The sequence below is a fragment of the Lithobates pipiens genome, unplaced genomic scaffold (genome assembly GCF_037356315.1).
Source record: "Lithobates pipiens isolate NorthernLeopardFrog02 unplaced genomic scaffold, aLitPip1_a1.2 Scaffold_25, whole genome shotgun sequence".
Taxonomy (NCBI): Eukaryota; Metazoa; Chordata; class Amphibia; order Anura; family Ranidae; genus Lithobates; species Lithobates pipiens.
Genome location: NW_027507787.1, coordinates 145969675 through 145991167, shown reverse-complemented (window position 1 = coordinate 145991167; position 21493 = coordinate 145969675). Strand labels below are relative to the sequence as shown.

Sequence of the window (21493 nt, the reverse complement as noted above, 5' to 3'; positions counted from 1 at the left end):
ATTTGGACCAGTGAACAAAGCAAGGTCCATAAAGACATGGATAAGCGAGTTTGGGGTGGAGGAACTTGACTGGCCTGCACAGTGTCCTGACCTCAACCTGATAGAACACCTTTGGGATGAATTAGAGCGGCGACTGCGAGCCAGGCCTTCTCGTCCAACATCAGTGCCTGGCCTCACAAATGCGCTTCTGGAAGAATGGTCAAACATTCCCATAGACACATTCCTAAACCTTGTGGACAGCCTTCCCAGAAGAGGTGAAGCTGTTATAGTTGCAAAGGGTGGGCCAACTCAATATTGAACCCTAAGGACTAAGACTGGAATACCATTACAGTTCATGTGCCTGTAAAGTCAGGTGTCCCAATACTATTGGTAATATAGTATACATACTAGGGCAAATTTAAACTGGAGCCAAATAACACCAGCATGTCTTTGGAGTATGGGGGAAATCTATAGTCCCCAGTAAAAACCCACACAAGCACAAGGAGAGAATGCAAACTACATGAAAGTATTGCCCTAGCTGTAATTGGAAGGACCCCAGGGCTGTAAGCACTTTATATAGATTTGGGGAGAATTTATATTCATTGATGTAGCCTGTTGCAATTATGTGTTCTTTTTTGGCATCTATAAGGGCCTGTTCACATGGGCAGCCGGGGGCGGTAAAAGCAGACTGCAGTCTTTTTCTCATTTTTACAATTTTTCTCAAAATGACTGTTTTCATTTTAATACACAAACATAAGTGAATTATTTAATTCAAATGTATTTATATACTTTTAACCAACAACAGCAAGTTTTCATTTTTATGGGTGTGTTGAGCCATAGTTTCCCACCCCCTGATCACCCACCTGAACAAGTAGATGCCACCGCTCAGAGCTGTAGATATTTTGTGGCTAAAAATGAAACGGCATGTATCATTTAGTGGGTGGTACCACTGCTGAAGGTGACCCAAGTGGATGGGTCCAGGGCACAACCTTCAATGTGCAATGTGTTATTTTCATTTATTTTTTGTTTTGTTTTTTGTTTTGTTTTAAATAGGGATCGACCGATATTGTTTTTTCGGTGCCGATAGGATACCGATATTTCGGCCACCTCTCAGGCTGATAGCTGATATTTTGTGCTAATATTTTGTACATTTGAATAAAAAATTGGAGGGATTGGATCTAAACCCCCCAAACCCCATACCCCTCCTCTGTACTTGAAAGTATTCAAAACATCAAGAGCAACAGTTTTTTTATTCTTTATATATATTTTTTTTAAACTGGCGCCTTTAAATTGCCAGTAATCCGATGTCATGACATCGCTTACGGGTTACTAGATCAGAGACAAACGAAGCATCGGCTTTGTTCGGGTCTTCGGCCAGCCGGTGGCCTTCCCGGCTGGTTGCTTGGGCCTCCTGATGGGGCGGGAGAGCCTGGGCGAGTGGCCAAAGGCGGCGTCTTCTCCCGCTGCTTGCAATAACAGCAGAGCCGCTGCTGAGCCGCATTGGTTGTTATAACAATAAAGCCGACCATCCGCTTTAACCACTTGCTGAACACTGCACGCCGATTTACATTGGCACAATGGCAGTGGTGGGCATATGGGCGTGCCTGTACGTTCCCTATAATTGGTGGGGCTAGCGGACGCGCGTGCCCGCTGCGTACAGTGTGACCGTGCTCGCGGGACCGGCGGACTTGATGTCTGCTGGTCTCCTGGCGATCGTGTCACGGAGCCGCAGAACGGGGAAATATAAACAAGGCATTTCCCCGTTCTGCCTTGTGATATGACAGAGATGACTACTCCCTGTCATCGGGAGCAGTGACCGCTGTCATGTGAGTTGAAGCCCATCCCCCCCAAAGTTAGAATCACTCCCTAGGACACACTTAATCCCTTGATCGCCCCCTAGTGTTTAACCCCTTCCCTGCCAGTGTCACAGTAATCAGTGCATTTTTTATAGCACTGATCGCAAAAAATTGTGTCAAAAGTGTCCGATGTGTCCGCCATAATGTCGCAGTCACGATAAAAATTGCAGATTGCTGCCATTACTAGTAAAAAAAAAAAAGTTAAAGTTTTGTAGACACTATAACTTTTGTGCAAACAATTCAATATACGCTTAGAGCAATTTTTTTTTACCAAAAATGTGTCGTTAAATACATAGCGGCCTAAACTGTGGAAAATTATTATTTATATATATATATATATATATATATATATATATATTTTTTTTTTTTTTTTATTTTTTTTTTTTGGAGGATATTTATTATAGCAAAAAGTAAAAAATATTGCTTTTTTTTCAAAATTGACGCTCTTTTTTTGTTTATAGTCCAAAAAATAAAAACCACAGAGGTGATCAAATAACACCAAAAGAAAGCTCTATTTGTGGGGGAAAAAGGCTTCAATTTTATTTGTGTACAACGTTGCACGACCGCGCAATTGTCAGTTAAAGTGACACAGTGCTGAATTGCAAAAAGTGCTCTGGTCAGGAAGGGGGTAAAATCTTCTGGGGCTGAAGTGGTTAAAAAATGGTACCGGATTGCGGCTGCAGGCATCGCCACGGTAAAACCCATTGAAGCAATATCGGTAATATCAGGTACATTTGTTACCAATACTTCCAAAAAAGTGAATATCGGCCACTAATAATCGGCCTCACCGATAACTGGTCGATCCCTAGTTTTACCTATTGTGTTTTCCAACCAAAGCCAGAAAAAATGCACAAATACAACCCAACTTGCCACGTCAATAAAAGAACATCTCTGAGACAGAGAGGGTGATTTACTAAAGCTGGATAATGCAAACTCTGGTGCAGCTCTTTGTAGAAACCAATCAGCTTCCAGGTTTTATTGTCAAAGTGAAATTGAACAAAATTAAGTTAAAAGCTGATTGGCTGCCATGCACAGCTGCAACAGATTCTGAGTGCTCCAGTTTTAGTAAATCTCCCCCATAGACTTTAAAGCTGAGCTTCAGTAAAACAGTGAAATAAATAAATACATACTTGGGGACTAGTCTGTCTGGAAAAAACAACAACTCTGTTTATCAACTTCTATGATCCCCCCCTCCTTCCCCATCACATTGCACAAACAGTACTCTATCACAATCAAAGAATTCAGCCTGCTCCCAATGAAGGGGAATGCAGCATGATGATGAGGTCATGTTCTCTCTCCTCCTGTAAGCAAGTTTACAGTGTTAGCTGCTTAGTCTAGTTGGCTCAGAGTGCTACCACTCCCCCCCCCCCCCCCAGGTCCAGAGTTAGACCTTGTGGGGGCCCGAGTCACATGAGGTTAAGGGGGACCCCCTCATAAAGAGACTTAGTTTACATTCTCAATGACAGTCACACATTTTCAAAATGCATGACACAAGGTCCTTCTGAGGTCACATGTGCATACACACACACACACACACAGATGCAGTCATAGGCCGACTTCTTTAAAGTGGCCGTAAAATCTGAAAGTTTATTTTTTTTATCTTCATGCATTCTATATGCAAGAAGATAAAAATCCTTCTGTGTGCAACAGCCCCCCTAACACTTATCTGGGTCCCATCTCGATCCAGCGATGTTGCACAAGAGACCTCGGCTGTCCCGGACTCCTCCTCCTCCTCATTGGCTGAGACAGCAACAAAGCGCCATTGGCTCCCGTGGCTGTCAATCAAAGTCAGTGAGCCAATGAGGAGAGAGAGGGGATGGGGCTGAGCTGCACCTTCATGTCAGAATGAACACGCAGAGCTGCGGCTCAGATCGGGTGCCCCCATGCCAAACTGCTTGTTGTAGAGGCACTCAGCAGGAGGGAGGGGCCAGGAGCGCTGGCGAGGGACCCGAGAAGAGGAGGATCGGGGCTGCTCTGTACAAAACCAACTGTACAGGGCAGGTAAGTATAACATGTTTGTTATTTTGAAACAATAAAATATAGAGACTTTAGTATCACTTTAGGAGCACAAGGCTGCTTTCACACCTGTGCAATTTGAATCGCAAACAAAATCGCTATGATTCTGCCCTCAATTTCAAAACACTTGTTAAAATGACAAATTGCACAAATTGCATTCATTTTAACTGTGCCTAAAAACGTGGTGTGGTTCTGCCATGGCTGTCGCAAGATAAATCTTTCTGCAGTCGCAGCAAACTGCACTGCGTGAAGCTTGTCGTCCGAAAAAAAGGATCAGGAGCTCGTTTCGGGTGACAAGCTTCGCGCAATGCGGTTTGTTGCAATTGCAGCGCGGTTCTTCGCGCGGCAGAACCGCACTGTATTTTTAGCTGCCATTAAAATAAATGGCTTCTGAAATTCGCATTGTGAGATTTGTCACTTTGGCAGAGCGCTTTGATTTAAAACGCCCAGGTGTTTTCCGAGTGCTCTATGAGATGACAAAATTTGTTTTTAAAAACAATAAAATATACAGATTCAGAGCGAAACCTTTTACAGAGGATGGCAGGCAAACTATTATTATTATATTGTTATTCCCAACATACATTTAATAATGTAAAGGATTTTTTTTATTATTATAAAATTTATATTATTATTATTTTTTCTTTATTTTATATATTTGTTTAATATTATTTTTGTATAGAGGGGGCCCCCCTTCTGTCAGGGGCAATTGACCCTTTTGCCCCCTTATAAATCCAGCACTGCTCCCCCCCTTCATGCACGCTGGGTGTTTTGCCATCTCTACTACATGCCTTTCTTCCTGGCAGCAGTTTTTCAGCAGAAAAAAAACACACACACATTTAATCGCTCAAGCAGTGAAGACAAGTGAGTGATCGGCCCTGGACGCAGACTGCTTGCTGCCAGGGCCAATCATTTACATGCGATTGCTGCATGAGCCCCACACACAGTCCCAAAGCCTATGATGGGAAGGCACTCTCCTGATCCCTCCCCTTCTCCAAACTAAAAGACTGGCTGGAGACTGCACTGTCCACTGTTAACTCTTTCATGTGAAGACTGGAAGTTTGGGGAAGCAGGACTGAGAAAACAGGAGCCAACAGCATTGAAACTTGTAAACTGCCAAGTGAAAAAGTTTACCAGTTTACTGGGGAATGTTTATTTTATTAAAAAAATAAATGCTGACAGTTTAATACTACTTTAAGGAATTTCATTATGAACATTTTCAGCAAAGCTTAGTAAAGGCAGTACTGAGTTTCTATAGTCAAAGGTTCACTTTAAAGGAAAGCTTCCAGCAGCATTACATTATCCCTCTATAAGTGCTGGAGAATGGATCTGTATGATGAATGGGGACAGCCAGGCCTTTAAAGGAAAGCTTCCAGCAACATTGCATTCAGAATTGAAACACTCCACATATAGGAAAATAATAGATCTATACAGAAGTATGCTATTGGTTCCCTAGACAGATCCATCGCTGAGTCCGCACAATGCCTGACCTGTATACTACGTACCTCTGCGATTTTCCCTGGCTGTGGATGGCAGAGGCTGTAGTGCCCTCTAGCTGATGGATCAGAAACACCTTTTATACATGTGTCACCTGGATTATATAGAACAACTCTGCAATCTGTACAATCTAATAATACAAAGTCTGCAAATTATAGAAGAGAAGGGGCATATATTTGTCATCACAAAATAGCTGATATTAGTAATAAAAATTATTAAAAGGGGTGATAATATGTCAGAAAAGTAATTTAATGTCTTAGGGGTTATTTTGGCACTCCATACTATCAGTTCTGGGACAAGGTCATCCAGTGCCCAGGGCAAAAATGCCAAACTGCCCAGCCTTGTAACAAAAGGAAGGTGCCCCCCCCCCCTCCCCCATCCCTACAGTGAATCAAATAGCTCAAGGCAGCTGCCCCTCCAGCCCTCTCCTTGTCCCGGCCCTGCATACTAGAACCATCATTTTTGTTGTGGTTTTATTATTTTCGGTTGAGTCTCAATATTTATGAAAGCAAAACTGCAGCTGAGCTAAACCTCTTGATCATAAATTTGTTTCAGGGGGTCACTATAATCAAAATATTGTATTCTGGTAGCTGTATGAGGCTAATACACACTGTTTATAATATATATATATATATATATATATATATATATATATATATATATATATATTTTTTTTTTTTATTCAGCATATTTAATTATTATGATATTTAAATATTTTATTATATTTTTTCGCATTATTTAATATTTTTCCCTACATTTACATGCAGGCCAAGCTGTCTGGAAAAAAATTAAAATTATGCCGCCTACATACAACCGGACTTTCCAGCAGATTAGGTCCGATGGAATCAGTCCATCAGACAATCCGATCGTGTGTGGGCTAATCCGATTGTTTTTCACATAAAAAATCAGACGGACCTAGAAATAGAACATGCTTAAAATCTGCCCGATGGACTCAATTCCTATCGGGAAAACCATTCGTCTGTATGCTGGTCCAACGGACCAAATACAACGCAAGGGAAGCTTTTGGCTACTGGCTATTGAACTTCCCTTTTTTTAGTCCCTTCTTATGTCATCACGTTCAAAAGGAATGGACTTTCGAACGGACTTAGTCAATTCATGTGGGGGCAAGTCCGTTCGCTCAGAAAGTCCATCGGAACTCTGCCGAAAGTCAGTCGGGAAGGCCGTCGGACCTAGTTTGTCGGAAAGTCCGGTCGTGTGTACGTGGCATTACAGGGGTTGGGACAAACTATTGTTCTCATCCTTCTCCAAATCCTCCAAATTCCTTTTTTTTGCTGCTCTGATCTGACTTCCTGTTAGCGGGTGGCTACGTTCCTTCCCCATGGTCCACTCTAGGTAGGAACATGACTGAGATGGACTAGGCACTATGGGATTTGTAGTGTGCATAGAGCAATGTACATGACCAAAACTGCTTGTTCCAAACAAATGAACGCAAGTGGGAAAAGGAAAGGTTTGAGGGCTCACTGAGATTGTTACATGAAGAAAACAAACACAATAAGAATAGATTATAGGGCCATTAAGTAATTGATGTGTATGGATTATTATTAGAGAATAAGAATATTGTTTAACTTCTTGCCCAAGGTACGTCCAGGGATGTCCTTGACTTTGCGGGGGTATATCTGAATGATACCTGCAGCTACAGACATCAGATATCTTATTTTAGTGCCGGCGATTCCCTACACCATAACGATGATCATAGCGGCTGTTCTGCCCTTGATCGGTCTTACAGGTGGCAGGAGGGGACCACCCTCTGGTGCTTCTACCGACTCACAGCTTCCATCCGTGAGTAGGAGTCAGGATCCGCCGGCCCTGGATGGTGATCATAGAGATTTCCGGCGGACCAGATGGTCGCCGGAATCTCTATGATTGGGCCGGGGGCAATGTTATGAGGTCACGCCAGGCCTCTGCATTCAAATGAATGGCGGCGCCTCAGCTGGGAAGCCAAGATCATTAATTTTTTTATTTTTTATTTCAGGCTTCCCAGCCTAGAGGTGAGATGTGGGGTCTTATTGACCCCATATCTCACTGTAAAGAGGTCCGATCATGCCATATTCCTATTACAAGGGATATTTGCATTTCTTGTAATAGGAATAAAAGTGATAAAAAAAGAAAATATTTTGTCAAAATTAAAAAAATAAAAATAAAATTAACAATAAAAAAATAAATGAAAAGAGCCTCTGTCTCCGTGTGCTCACACACAGAAGCGAACACATACGTAAGTCCTGCCCACATATGAAAATGGTGTTTAAACCACACATTTGAGGTATCGCTGAGAACGTTAGAGCAATAATTCCAGACCTAGATCTCCTCTGCAACTCAAAATATGTAACCAGTAAAAGAAATTGAAAGCGTTCCCTATGGGGATTTTTACGTACCGAAGTTTGGCGCCATTCCACGAGCGTGTGCAATTTTGAAGAGTGACATGTTGGGTATCTATTTACTCAGCGCAAAAAAATGGGCTACCTTTAATGTTTTTTTTTTTTTTTAAAGCATGAAACTGTTTTTTTTTTTTATGTGTTCGAAAAATTGCTGCGCAAATATATAAATATATAGATAAAAAGTTGCAATGACCGCCATTGTATTCTCTAGGGTCTTTGCTAAAAAAACATATATAATGTTTGGGGGTTCTATGTCATTTTCTAGCAAAAAAATAAAAAGATACATTTTACATGTAGGAGAGAAATGTCTGAATTGGCCTAGATGTGAAGTGGTTAATGTTACTTTAAAGTAGTCTACCTAAAACTTTGAGTCCACGGGTGACAACTCTGCAGGAATTTTACTGTAGAAGGAGAAGCATTGTCACCAGGGCAGGACTTACCATTGGGCTTGACTGGGCTCAAGCCCATGGGCCCCCGCCAAATAGGGGGCCCCCCCGCCGAGATACATAGCCGAGTGTACTCGGCTCGGCTCCACTCACAGTCACGCCCTATGATGGACTTAACACAGGCACTGGGTGTGACCGTGAGCCAAGCTGAGTACACTCGGCTACTCTCTGCTCCGTTTAGGACTGCGACAGGACCCGAGAGCCAAAGAGAGGACCCGAGAGCCACCAAGATAAACAGGACTCTGTATTTCGGCGGCGCCATTTTTAAACTTCAAGACTGCAATGACAAGGCTACAAATGACAAGGCTGCAAATGACAAGGCTGCAAATGACACTGGGGCAAGGCTGCAAATGACAAGGCTACACTGACAAGGCTGCAATGACACTGGACAAGGGTGCAGATGGACACTGATAAGGGTGCATTGATGGGCATTTAAGTTTTTTTCCTTAAACTTCCCTCCTAAAAGTTTTTTTCCTTAAAATCCCTTCCTAAACTTCGAGTGCGTGTTATACGCCGGTGCGTACGCTGATAAATCCGATAATGTATAGAAGGTAGTGCCAGAAAGTGACTCAAGCCCAGGGGCCCCCACCACCCTAGGTCCAGCCCTGATTGTCACCCTGCTGAGGATGGGTCATAATCATTGGATCTACTGGCAGAATCTACAGTAATAAGGACACAAATCATAAATTGCAATGACTGCCACTACTGCCTGTCCTGGATCGGGATTACTACATTTTAGATTTGGTAAATAATTCATCATTGCGATCCTTCCCTCCGGCACTTCTCAGTCCAATGCTGAACACGCAGCGCCTGGCCTGACCGACTTCCTCACATAAAAAGATAAATGTGCCTTCTAGGATAACTATTAAACTGTACACTGAGAAGATGAATATTTATCAGGTAATTTCGGTTCAGATTCTGCCCATTGGGAATGTTCTCTGCGTCCTGATTATAATATCATTCCCTCAGATTCACTATGGACTTTCCACAAACATCCCCTTCACTGTCCAGAGAATTGGAGGGACCCGGCCATGTTCAGGGATTGTGTCATCCTCTCCACATCCATCCAGTTTACCGACACATACACAGGAGAGGAATACTGTGATTTGATGGACAAGATCAGTTTTGTTCAATTCACCATTTCATGTGATGCTCTCATCTCTACCAGAAATATGTACAGAGTTCAGGAACCAGTCAGGCCCTTTTTTTGTGAGGACAGGAGCTTAATTCAAATAAAGTCAGGTATTATCTGTAACTAATTAGGTCCGATGACCCCTGTCATCTGTCCATTTCTGCAAAGAGGTCAGTATGCCAAAATCTTTTCATCTATCACTCCCTTTATATCAGAGGTTTGTTCACCTGTCACCCCGTGTAAGTCAGAGGATGGTTCACCTGTCACCCCCTTGTATGTCAGAGGATCATTCACCTGTCACCCCTGTGTATGTCAGAGGATGGCTCACCTGTCACCCCTTGTATGTCAGAGGATCTTTCACCTGTCACCCCTGTGTATGTCAGAGGATCATTCACCTGTCACCCCGTGTTTGTCGGAGGATCGTTCACCTGTCACCCCCGTGTATGTCAGAGGATCGTTCACCTGTCACCCCGTGTATGTCGGAGGATCGTTCACCTGTCACCACTTGTATATCAGAAGATGGTTCACCTGTCAACCCCTGTATGTCAGAGGATGGTTCACCTACTACCCCATTATATGTCAGAGGATAGTTCACCTGTCACCCCCTTGTATGTCAGAGGATCATTACCCTGTCGCCCCCCTATGCCAGAGGATGGTTCACCTGTCATCCCCTGTATGTCAGAATTTAGTTCACCTATCACCTCCTTATATGTCAGAGGATCGTTCACCTGTCACCCCCTTATATGTCACAGAATTGTTCAACTGTCACCCCTTATATGTCATAGGATTGTTCACCTGTCACCCCCTTGTATGTCAGAGGATGGTTCAACTGTCGCCCCCTTGTATGTCAGAGGATCATTCACCTGTCACCCCTGTGTATGTCAGAGGATGGCTCACCTGTCACCCCTTGTATGTCAGAGGATCTTTCACCTGTCACTCCTGTGTATGTCAGAGGATCATTCACCTGTCACCCCTTGTATGTCAGAGGATCATTCACCTGTCACCCCTTGTATGTCAGAGGATTGTTCACCTGTCACCCCGTGTATGTCGGAGGATCGTTCACCTGTTACCCCGTGTTTGTCGGAGGATCGTTCACCTGTCACCCCGTGTATGTCAGAGGATCGTTCACCTGTCACCCCGTGTATGTCGGAGGATCGTTCACCTGTCACACCTTGTATATCAGAAGATGGTTCACCTGTCAACCCCTGTATGTCAGAGGATGGTTCACCTACTACCCCATTATATGTCAGAGGATAGTTCACCTGTCACCCCCTTGTATGTCAGAGGATCATTACCCTGTCGCCCCCCTATGCCAGAGGATGGTTCACCTGTCATCCCCTGTATGTCAGAATTTAGTTCACCTATCACCTCCTTATACGTCAGAGGATTGTTCACCTGTCACCCCATTATATGTCACAGAATTGTTCAACTGTCACCCCTTATATGTCATAGGATTGTTCACCTGTCACCCCCTTGTATGTCAGAGGATGGTTCAACTGTCGCCCCCTTGTATGTCAGAGGATCATTCACCTGTCACCCCTGTGTATGTCAGAGGATGGCTCACCTGTCACCCCTTGTATGTCAGAGGATCTTTCACCTGTCACCCCTGTGTATGTCAGAGGATCATTCACCTGTCACCCCTTGTATGTCAGAGGATCATTCACCTGTCACCCCTTGTATGTCAGAGGATTGTTCATCTGTCACCCCTGTGTATGTCAGAGGATCATTCACCTGTCACCCCTTGTATGTCAGAGGATCATTCACCTGTCACCCCTTGTATGTCAGAGGATTGTTCACCTGTCACCCCGTGTATGTCGGAGGATCGTTCACCTGTCACCCCGTGTTTGTCGGAGGATCGTTCACCTGTCACCCGTGTATGTCAGAGGATCGTTCACCTGTCACCCCGTGTATGTCGGAGGATCGTTCACCTGTCACCCCGTGTTTGTCGGAGGATCGTTCACCTGTCACCCCCTGTATGTCAGAGGATCGTTCCCCTGTCACCCCGTGTATGTCGGAGGATCGTTCACCTGTCACCCCTTGTATATCAGAAGATGGTTCACCTGTCAACCCCTGTATGTCAGAGGATCTTTCACCTGTCACCCCTGTGTATGTCAGAGGATCATTCACCTGTCACACCTTGTATGTCAGAGGATCATTCACCTGTCACCCCTTGTATGTCAGAGGATTGTTCACCTGTCACCCCGTGTATGTCAGAGGATCGTTCACCTGTCACCCCGTGTTTGTCGGAGGATCGTTCACCTGTCACCCCGTGTATGTCGGAGGATCATTCACCTGTCACCCCGTGTATGTCGGAGGATCATTCACCTGTCACCCCTTGTATATCAGAAGATGGTTCACCTGTCAACCCCTGTATGTCAGAGGATGGTTCACCTACTACCCCATTATATGTCAGAGGATAGTTCACCTGTCACCCCCTTGTATGTCGGAGGATCATTACCCTGTCGCCCCCCTATGCCAGAGGATGGTTCACCTGTCATCCCCTGTATGTCAGAATTTAGTTCACCTATCACCTCCTTATACGTCAGAGGATCGTTCACCTGTCACCCCCTTATATGTCACAGAATTGTTCAACTGTCACCCCTTATATGTCACAGGATTGTTCACCTGTCACCCCCTTGTATGTCAGAGGATGGTTTAACTGTCGCCCCCTTGTATGTCAGAGGATCATTCACCTGTCATCCCCTGTATGCTAAAGGATAATTCACCTGTCATCCCCTGTATGTCAGACAAATGTTCACCTGTCACCCCCTGTATGTTAGAGGATCATTCACCTGCCACCCCCTTATATGTCAGAGGATCATTCACCTGTCACCCCCTTATATGTCAGAGGATCGTTCACCTGTCACGCCCTGTATGACAGAGGATTGTTCTCCTATCATCCCCTGTATGTCAAAGGATTGTTCACCTGCACCCCCCCCCTTGTATGTCAGAGAATTGGTTCACCCCCTTACTCCCCTGTATGTCAAAGACTCACTCAACTGTCACTACCCCCCCCCCCCCCATGTGTCAGAGGATTGTTCACCTGTCACCCCCTTATATGTCAGAGACTTAGTTCACCTGTCACCTCAAAATCACACATCAGTATTGTTTTTGACTCAAGTCCTGTGTGGATGGACTATGACTGCATGCTTTTAGGAGTGGATGATTTGCATTTGAGATAAGTTTGGGATCATTCACAGGTACCCCTGATCTCCTATAGCACTATAGGCTGCATTTGTCTAATGCCCTGTATACACGGTCGGAACTTTCGGACAGAAAATGTATGATCGGATCGTGTTGTCGGAAAATCCGATCGTGTGTGGGCTCCATCGGAGCTGGATCTAAAATTTTCCGACAACAAAATCCGTTCGTTTAAATTCCGATCGCGTGTTGACAATTCCGACGGACAAAGTGCCACGCATGCTCAAAATAAATTAAGAGACCACAGCTATTGGCTACTGGCCCGTTTATAGTGCCGACGTCCGTTTTGTAGGTCACCTCATTAAGAACAATCAGATTTTCCGACAACTTTGTCCACCATGTGTATGCAAGACAAGTTTGGCACAAAATCCGTCGGAAAAAATCAGATGGATTTTGTTGTCGGAATGTCTGACCGTGTGTACAGGGCATTACTCTTGAATAGGGATAAAATCAGTTCTGATACAGACACATGCCATGCACACAGGTCCATGCTCTGTCCTATGTCCATACCAGGCATTTCATATCCTGGGGCATTGCTATGGATTATAGTGACCCCTGGTGATCACTGGCCATATTACAGCAGAATGTTATTGTCAAGGAAATCTCAAAAGGAAGATGCGTGTATCCACACTTCACAGTAAGAGCTCATAAGGCTTAAAGACCCACAAAGTCCATAGAAATTTAACAATTAGTAAGTCATGTCATTTGGGCATACCACGTCCTGTAAAATATACTGTAGCTGTATAAAGCCTACAGCCATATGGCACTTAACTAGTAAGATTTAATAGTATACGACTGTTCTTACTGCTCTAGACTCCCCACAAAACCATCAATCCTACCCCTAGTAATTCCTCTGACAAGGGATGAACCAAGGGTTAGGAAGAGGAGGAGGCCACCTTGGGTGCTTCAGCAGGAGGCCTTACCTGAAATCCCTTTGCTGCTGAAGTAGTTCACATCTAATGAATGGGGAGGTGGATCTTGTCCCTGTAATGCTGTGTACACAAGACCGGACTTTGACGGACTGAATTTCGTCGGACTTTGATGGACTTGTCTACACACAAGCAAACCAAAGTCCGACAGATTTGACCGTGATGACGTACGACCGGACTAGAATAAGGAAGTTCATAGCCAGTAGCCAATAGCTGCCCTAGCGTCAGTTTTCATCCGTTGGACTAGCATACAGACATACTGATTTTTCGACCGGACTCGAGTCCTTTCGGAAATATTTGAAACATGTTCTAAATCTAAATTCTGTCTGATGTTTCGACAGCAAAAAGGTCTGATGAAGCCCACACACGGTCGAATTGCCAGACGGATTCACGCCGTCTGACCTTTTCTGTCGAAAAGTCCAGCTGTGTGTACATGGCATTATACTCATGAATGTGTTTCCCATATTGCTCCTAAGGAAAGGCTTTGTGATTTTGGGTACTTGAGTCAATATGTTTGGTCACACTTGGTCCAAAACAAGCCAAACAACTTTTAGGGTCTGGAAGTCATCAGACCAAAGTGGAAATTCCAAATGGTGCTGGGGATATAGTGTGGTCTTCTTCCACACAGCGTCCAACCCCCTTTGTGGGGTAGGAAATTTACAGACCCTCACCTCCTATTCTTTTGTCACTTCTCAGTAGCCTTTCCCTGAGAGAGTACACAATTATATTGCTGCCCCCCATACTGAGAGCTGGATAATCCTCTTCAGAACTCATCTATAGCCCAGCAGCTCTTCCATTGAGCGCTACCTAACACTGTGCAGTGTGGCTGTATAAGAATTCCACCCTCTGTGCCTGACTCCAAGCACCTAGATTCCCTTCCACAGTCACCAACTAGGTGGAGTATGAGATAGTGGGAGCATAAGGGGGTGTGCAGGACATGACATTTTCTGCAGGTCCTAAAGGTGATTTTCCAGCTGTAGGAAAGTGCACAATGCAGAGCTACACTCTGTCTATGTATGTCAGTACGTATTGTACACTGTGAAAGCTCTACATACTGACTCCTCAATAAACACTATATTCCACCATAGTGTCTTACAGTAATACCCCACCCTCTGACCACTAAGGTCTGATTACTGTCTCCAACAACAGTGTAATGCTCTAAGCTGATTCCAGTATACCCCAGTAATTTCACCAACTATGGTACTGGTATCCAGTGCTACAACACTCCCCCAGTAATGTACCATGACTACATACCGACTACATCAATAACCTAGAACCCACCTCTAATAGTACCCCAGTACTGCTCACCAACTATGGGATTGGTATTCAGCCCTTAACATGTATCCCAGAACATCCCCAATAATGCTTTATTACTACCAATAATACTCTATAAACTGGTTCCTGTAGACCCCCCAGTACCACTCTCCAGCTATGGTATTCAGCACTCAGCATGTATTGCAGAGCATCATCAATAATGGTGCAGTATTACTTATAATACTCTATAAACTGGTTCCAGTAGACCCCGAGTATCATTCACCAACTACTGTAACGGTGCAGTATTACTGATAATACCTTCTAAAATGGTTCCAGAAGCCCCCAGTACCATTCGCTGACTATGGTATTTAGCACTTAACATGTATTCCAGAACATCCCCAGTAATGCTCCATTACTACCAATAATACCCTCTTAACTGGTTCCAGTAGACCCCCAGTATCATTCACCAGATACTGTATTCAGCACATAACATGTATTCATCAACTATAGCATTCAACAATGCACTTGCACTTAGCATGTGTTTCAAAACATTTCCAGAAATGCTGCATTACTACCAATAGCACCCTATAAAGTGTACCCCAGTACAATTCAACAAATATGGTATTCGGCACTCAGCATGCATTTAAGAACATCCCCAATAGTGCTCCGGTACAACCAATCATACCCTATAAACTGGTTCTAGTAATACCCCAGCACCCTGGACCACCACTGCTTGGGTTGCTGTTTTGGTGTCAGTAACTCTTTGTGCGAGGCTGTTACTTTTTTGGGCAATAAGGCAAGTATATTTTATTTTTGGGGTCAATTTGTTAAAGTGCTAAGGGTATGGGGGTTTATTTTAAGTTGTAGTTTAAGTCAGGTAAAGATCTAAGGGTTAAGTTTAGGCCTGGATTGTGAATTGGGTGCAAATGTTTGGCGGTGGGATTAAGTGTTATTGTCAGGGATAAGTGATACGTGGTGTTGATAAGCATACATGAAAATTTATGCTTTTCATTGTAATGTACCAACTACCAACATTACCATATACACAGCTGCAGACACGATATACTGAGCCTGGGCCCCTCCCAGACTCAGACCCCCAGGCGGTAATATTATACTAGCTAGCACTATACACTAACATTACATGCCCATCATCACTCTGTATACATTGTATGCCGGCTCTGCATCCATTCACTGCATTTCCATGCATGTATCATATCCAGTTTCTTCTGTTTGCTTTTCTAGCCGATTAATGTAGATGTAAACCCAATAATAAAATCTTATAGAAAAGTTTAACATGTTAATGTCATTTCAGAAGTCATATTCAAAGCTTTCTTTAAAATATTCTGACAAAAAAGTCCTTGTTCAGACACTTTCTGTTACAGGATGACAATGCTCTGTCCCTATCTCCCAGTTGTGACCTTGCATTGTCACCCTGAATTGGCTCCAACAAGGCTGTGGGAGATCTGCGGCCTTTATATATATATATATATATATATATATATATATATATATATATATATATATATATATATATATATATGATAAATGCACCAAAATCAAAGTTTACATCTACTTTAATCTTGAGAATGCATTGTATCCAGGTGCTTTGATTCACCCAGGGATCTGCTGTATCCATTCTGTTTACACAGCAGTTATCATTTATCCACTTCCAGGCTCTGTGTACAGGATGCTTCAGATGTAGATCTCAATACATCTCAGTGTACACTATGTCTGACATAGCAAATCTTCACCTTTCACATGTCTGCTTGTAAGAGGCAATGGTAACTAAGAGAAGGTGAAAGGGTCCTCCGATTTTTTTTAACTTTATATTCTGTTTAAAATTATGACACATTGTAGCTGCTTGCATTTTTAAGGGTATTATGATGCACGAACTAGTGTATATATATATATATATATATATATATATATATATATATATAGATAGATATATATATAGATATATATATCCCCTTCCTGCAAATCCATCCTGATCTCATACATAAAATCCCAAATTTCTTTCTCATCTATTCCATACACAGTGCGGCGTATCCTCAGAATATGAATACATAATATCCAGTGGCAGTTCTGCTTTGTTCTGTAGAAGGAATAGCGAGTTTTAGGTCTATAATGCGGTCTATTTTTGGAGAGTTTGCCAAGTCTACAAGTGGTTTATCAAGAGATACTCTGCATCCAATCACTACATACACTGATATCCTATGTCTTGATCACTATACAGTATATACATACAGTACACTGTATGCACCATCCACAGTCTGTACTGAGTGTATCATCAGTCAGCATATGGTGCTAATCTATACATAGTCAGTATATACTGTATACTCCTTATACACTCTATGCAGTCAGTATATATACGCCTTACACCCTCACTGTACAGTAAGTATATACACTCCTTACATCCTCTATACAGGCAGTATATACACTCTTTACGGTCTTTATACAGGTGGCATATCCATACAATGTGAAGAAAGGTAGAATATAACTTTGTATTGAGTAACTGCATATTTATCATTATACAGTAGATTCAGAAATGTGTAATTCTGCTCATAGTATACAAGGATAAAGGGGACAGCAGAGTAATAGGTGACTGAATACGTTGCAATGTATCACATCACAGCATAGAAAGTGTACAGAGAGTATATATTGACTACATAGAGAGTGTAAGAATTGTATAGACTGACTATACAGAGAGAGCGAAAGAAGTGTATATATTGACTGTATAGGGAGTATGTGTGTATATACTGACTGTATAAGGAGTGTATATACTGTCTATAAAAAGAGTAAGGAGTGTATATACTGTATGTATAAAGAGTAAGGAGTGTATATACTTTCTGCATAGAGAGTGTAAAGAGTGTTTCTATATTATAACTATACCCAGGCACTATTTACAGTGATACATTGTATTTAGGTTTAGCCCCTTTATACAGCATTGTGTTGTATATATCATAATATACAGTTATGTAATACATATATGACCGGCCACTCTACATAGTGACAGACTGCATCTATATTCAGTCACTATATATATATATATATATATATATATATATATATATATATATATTTCTTTACATAGATTTTATGCAGAGATGCATCATATCCATGATCAGTTTCCTCTCTACAGAAACATGTTCTCTATATGTAGCGTATCCTCCCCATACAGATCACTGTGAGATCCCCCATCTCCATCCAACCACAATGTACAAAGTATTTTCCCTGTCCTGTTTGTCCCCTGACTCTGTACAATGCTACCTCCTATGCAACTCCATCCAACCACAATGTTTAAAGTAAGTTCTTTGTTCTGCCAGTTACCCAACTTTGTACAATGCTACATCCTATGGATCTCTATCCAATGTACAAAGTATTTTCTCTGTCCTGCTTGTCCCCTGAGTTTGTACAATGCTACATCCTATGCATCTCCATCCAACCACAATATACAAAGTTCTTTCTCTGTCACTCCTATCCCCTGATTTTGTACAACACTGTGTTGCCAACACAACATCATATGGATCTCCATCCAACCACAATCTGCAAAGTATTTTTTCTGTCCTGCTTGTCCCCTGACTCTGTACAAAGCTACATCCTATGCAGCTCTATCCAACCACAATTTCCAAAGTCCTTTCTTTGTTCTACCAGTTCCCTGACTTTGTACAATGCTACATCATATGGATCTCCATTTAACCACAAGGCACAAAGTCTTTTCTCTGTCTTGCCTGTCCCCTGACTTTGAACAGTGCTACATCCTATGCAACTCCATCCATCCATAGTGTACAAAGTCCTTTCTCTGTCCTGCCAACTCTACATCCTATGCGACTCCATCCAACCACAATATACAAAGTCCTTTCTCTGTCACTGCCATCTCCTGATTTTGTACAACACTACATCCTATGCATCTCCATCCAACCCCAATGTACAAAGTCCTTTCCCTGCCCTGCTTTTCCTCTGACTCAGTGAGAATACTCTTCACAATGTATCCCATTTAGGGTTGACAAAATATCTGTTTCCAGGGACTTAATTATACAACTATGCCTTGTGTCTGTATCCAGAGACTTTATCTGCTGATTCATTAGATCTACAGTACTGTATATCAACAGCTTTATACACTAATACATTATATGTGGCTTGATACTTTATACACTATAAAACTGTGTCTGTATCCAGAGCGACATAGCTATGTTTACAAATTTAGAGACTTTATTTTATTCACTAATACATTGTGTCTGTATCCAGAGACGTTATTATTATTTTATACAATGGATCCATATCTAGAAATGTTTTATATACAGTAGGCTATATATCCTACTACTTTGTGTGCTGATACCCTTTATCAATGTCAATGTCCTAATACAATGTACTATAATACATTGTATGTCTATCCTGAGACCACCAATACCCTGTATTTATATCCTCCAGAGATTATACATTATGTAAACTGTAGTCATATAAAAGGACTTGTAAATTAATACATTGTATCTGTTACAGGAGACTTTGTACATTGTATCTATACCCTGAGACATTGTATATGTATGCAGAGGAGGCTTTATATACTGATCCATTATATCTGCATTTATATAATGATTAACAATCAAGAGACTTTATATATTGTATCTGTATTCGTATATTTTGTATATTGATAGATATTGTATCTTCTACTGTATACATTGTGTCTGTATCCAAAGACTTTATACATTGTATCCAACAGTCCTGGGTCCTCTTGGTATGGAAAGTGTTTATGTACACACAGCCCAGTAATGGAGGGACTGGTACCAGTCTGGTGCCCTGGCACAGCTCTATAGTGATACACATCAGCAGATGACAGTACATACAGTACCCACACACAGCCTGCCCCTGGCACAGTGTATATCCCCTTCTATAGATATGTACAGTGATATGTGGTGTATACACAGACATCTTCCCTGGTACATTCACCCAGCCTGTCCCTGGCACTGTGTAGAACAGGGTTACATTGTATCAGTGGCAGTCTGCTCTCTCCTGGCACTGTACCCCTACCCTTCCTCTCTTTTCTCCCTGGCATAGTCTGTATTACTGCCAGATATCTCTACATATAAGGTGTATTGATGCCAAGGATCGCTGCCAGTCTTTATGGTATTGGTACCAGTCCTCCCTCCCCTGACACATGGTGGGTACTGAAACCTTTCTTTTCTCCTCTCTGTGCCACAGACCTCTCTACATAGGGATGTATAACGTGTATTGGTGCCAAGTCTGTATGGTACTAATCCTCCCTGCCCTGGCACATGGGGGGTACTGCTACAAGTCCTCTCTCCCCTGGCACAGTCGGTATGGTGCCGGTACCGGTCCCCTCTCCCCGGCACAATCTATATGGTCCCAGTACTGGTTCCCTTCTCCCCTGGCACAGTCTGCATGGTACCAATACTGATCAAATCTCCCCTGGCACAGGCTGTATGGTCCCCTTTTTCCCTGGCAGTCTGTATGCTCCCAGTACTGGTCATCTCTCCCCTAGTACTGTATGTATGGTACCAGTACCGGTCCCCTCTATCCTGGTACAGTCGGTAAGACACTAGTACTAGTCCCCTTTCCCCTGGCACAGTCTGTATGGCCCCAGTACTGCTCTCCTCTCCCCTGGCATATGGTCTGTATGGTGCTAGTACTGGTTCCCTTCTCCATGGCACAGTCGGTATGGTCCAAGTACCAGTCCCCTCTTCCCTGACACAGTCTATATGGTATAGCAGTACCGGTCCCCTCTCCCCTGATACAGTCTGTATGGTATACCAGTATCGGTCCCCCTCCCCTGGCACAGTTTGTATGGTACCAGTACCGGTCCCCTCCCCTAGCACAGTCTGTATGGTCCCAGTACCGGTCCCCTCCACAGCACAGTCTGTATGAAATACCAGTACCGTTCCCCTCCCCTAGCACAGTCTGTAAGGTCCCAGTACCGGTCCCCTCTCCCCTGGCACAGTCTGTATGGTCCCAGTACTGGTCCCCTTTCCCCTGGCACAGTCTGTATGGTTCCAGTACTGGTCCCCTCTCCCCCAGCACAGTCTGTATGATCCCAGTACCGGTCCCCTTTCCCCTGGCACAGTCTGTATGGTCCCAGTACCGGTTCCCTTTCCCCTGGCACAGTCTGTATGGTCCTAGTACGGGTCCCCTCTCCCCTGGTACAGTCTGTACGGTCCCAGTACTGGTTACCTCTCATTGGCACAGTTTCTATGGTCCCAGTGGAGTTGTCCTTTCCCTGGCACATGGTGGGTACCACTCCCCCTCCCCGGGTACTCACCCATTAGAGGCAGCAGAAAGTAGAGGGTGGCATAGAACATGGTTACAGCTCAGCTGGTCGGTGTTGGTAATAATATTCCCGGGTGACAACATCCACATCCATCCAGAGATCGGGCACATCCAGGGGACACAGCTCCAGATCTGTACTCCACACGGGGCAATTATCCACAACAATCCAGGGGGAGATAATCCAACACTCCGCTCCGACCGACCGACCTCCTCCGATCCCGGCCAGGTACACTGTGCGAGCTGAGCACCCAGTCCCGGAGTCCGGAGAGTGCGGGGGGGGCGGGGTCGGGGGCGGGGCAACTGCAGGGGAGGGGGTGAAGACTGGCATCAAGAGGGTGAGAAGGGTGGCAGTCTGGTAGAGGAGGGTACAGACTAACATCAGAAGGGGGAAAAGAGGGGTACAGACTGGCATCAGAGGGGGGCACAGGCTGGCATCAGAAGGGAGCAGAGAGGGGTACAGACTGGCACCAGAAGGGTAAAGAGATGGGCACAGACTGGCAATAGAAGG

At 43.6% G+C, this 21493-nt stretch overlaps 1 protein-coding gene across 2 annotated transcripts in view; it reads right to left on the bottom strand.

The window, feature by feature from the left end:
• The window catches only part of GFRA1 (GDNF family receptor alpha 1), a 264489-nt gene extending 243260 nt beyond the window's left edge, over positions 1-21229 (bottom strand). For both annotated transcript variants that reach the window (XM_077454931.1, XM_077454932.1), the window contains exon 1: positions 20978-21229. In XM_077454931.1, coding sequence (XP_077311057.1) covers positions 20978-21017 — 40 coding nt within the window. In that variant the 5' untranslated portion in view covers positions 21018-21229. The remainder of the gene's footprint in view (positions 1-20977) is intronic.
• Between the last annotated feature and the right edge of the window lie 264 nt (positions 21230-21493).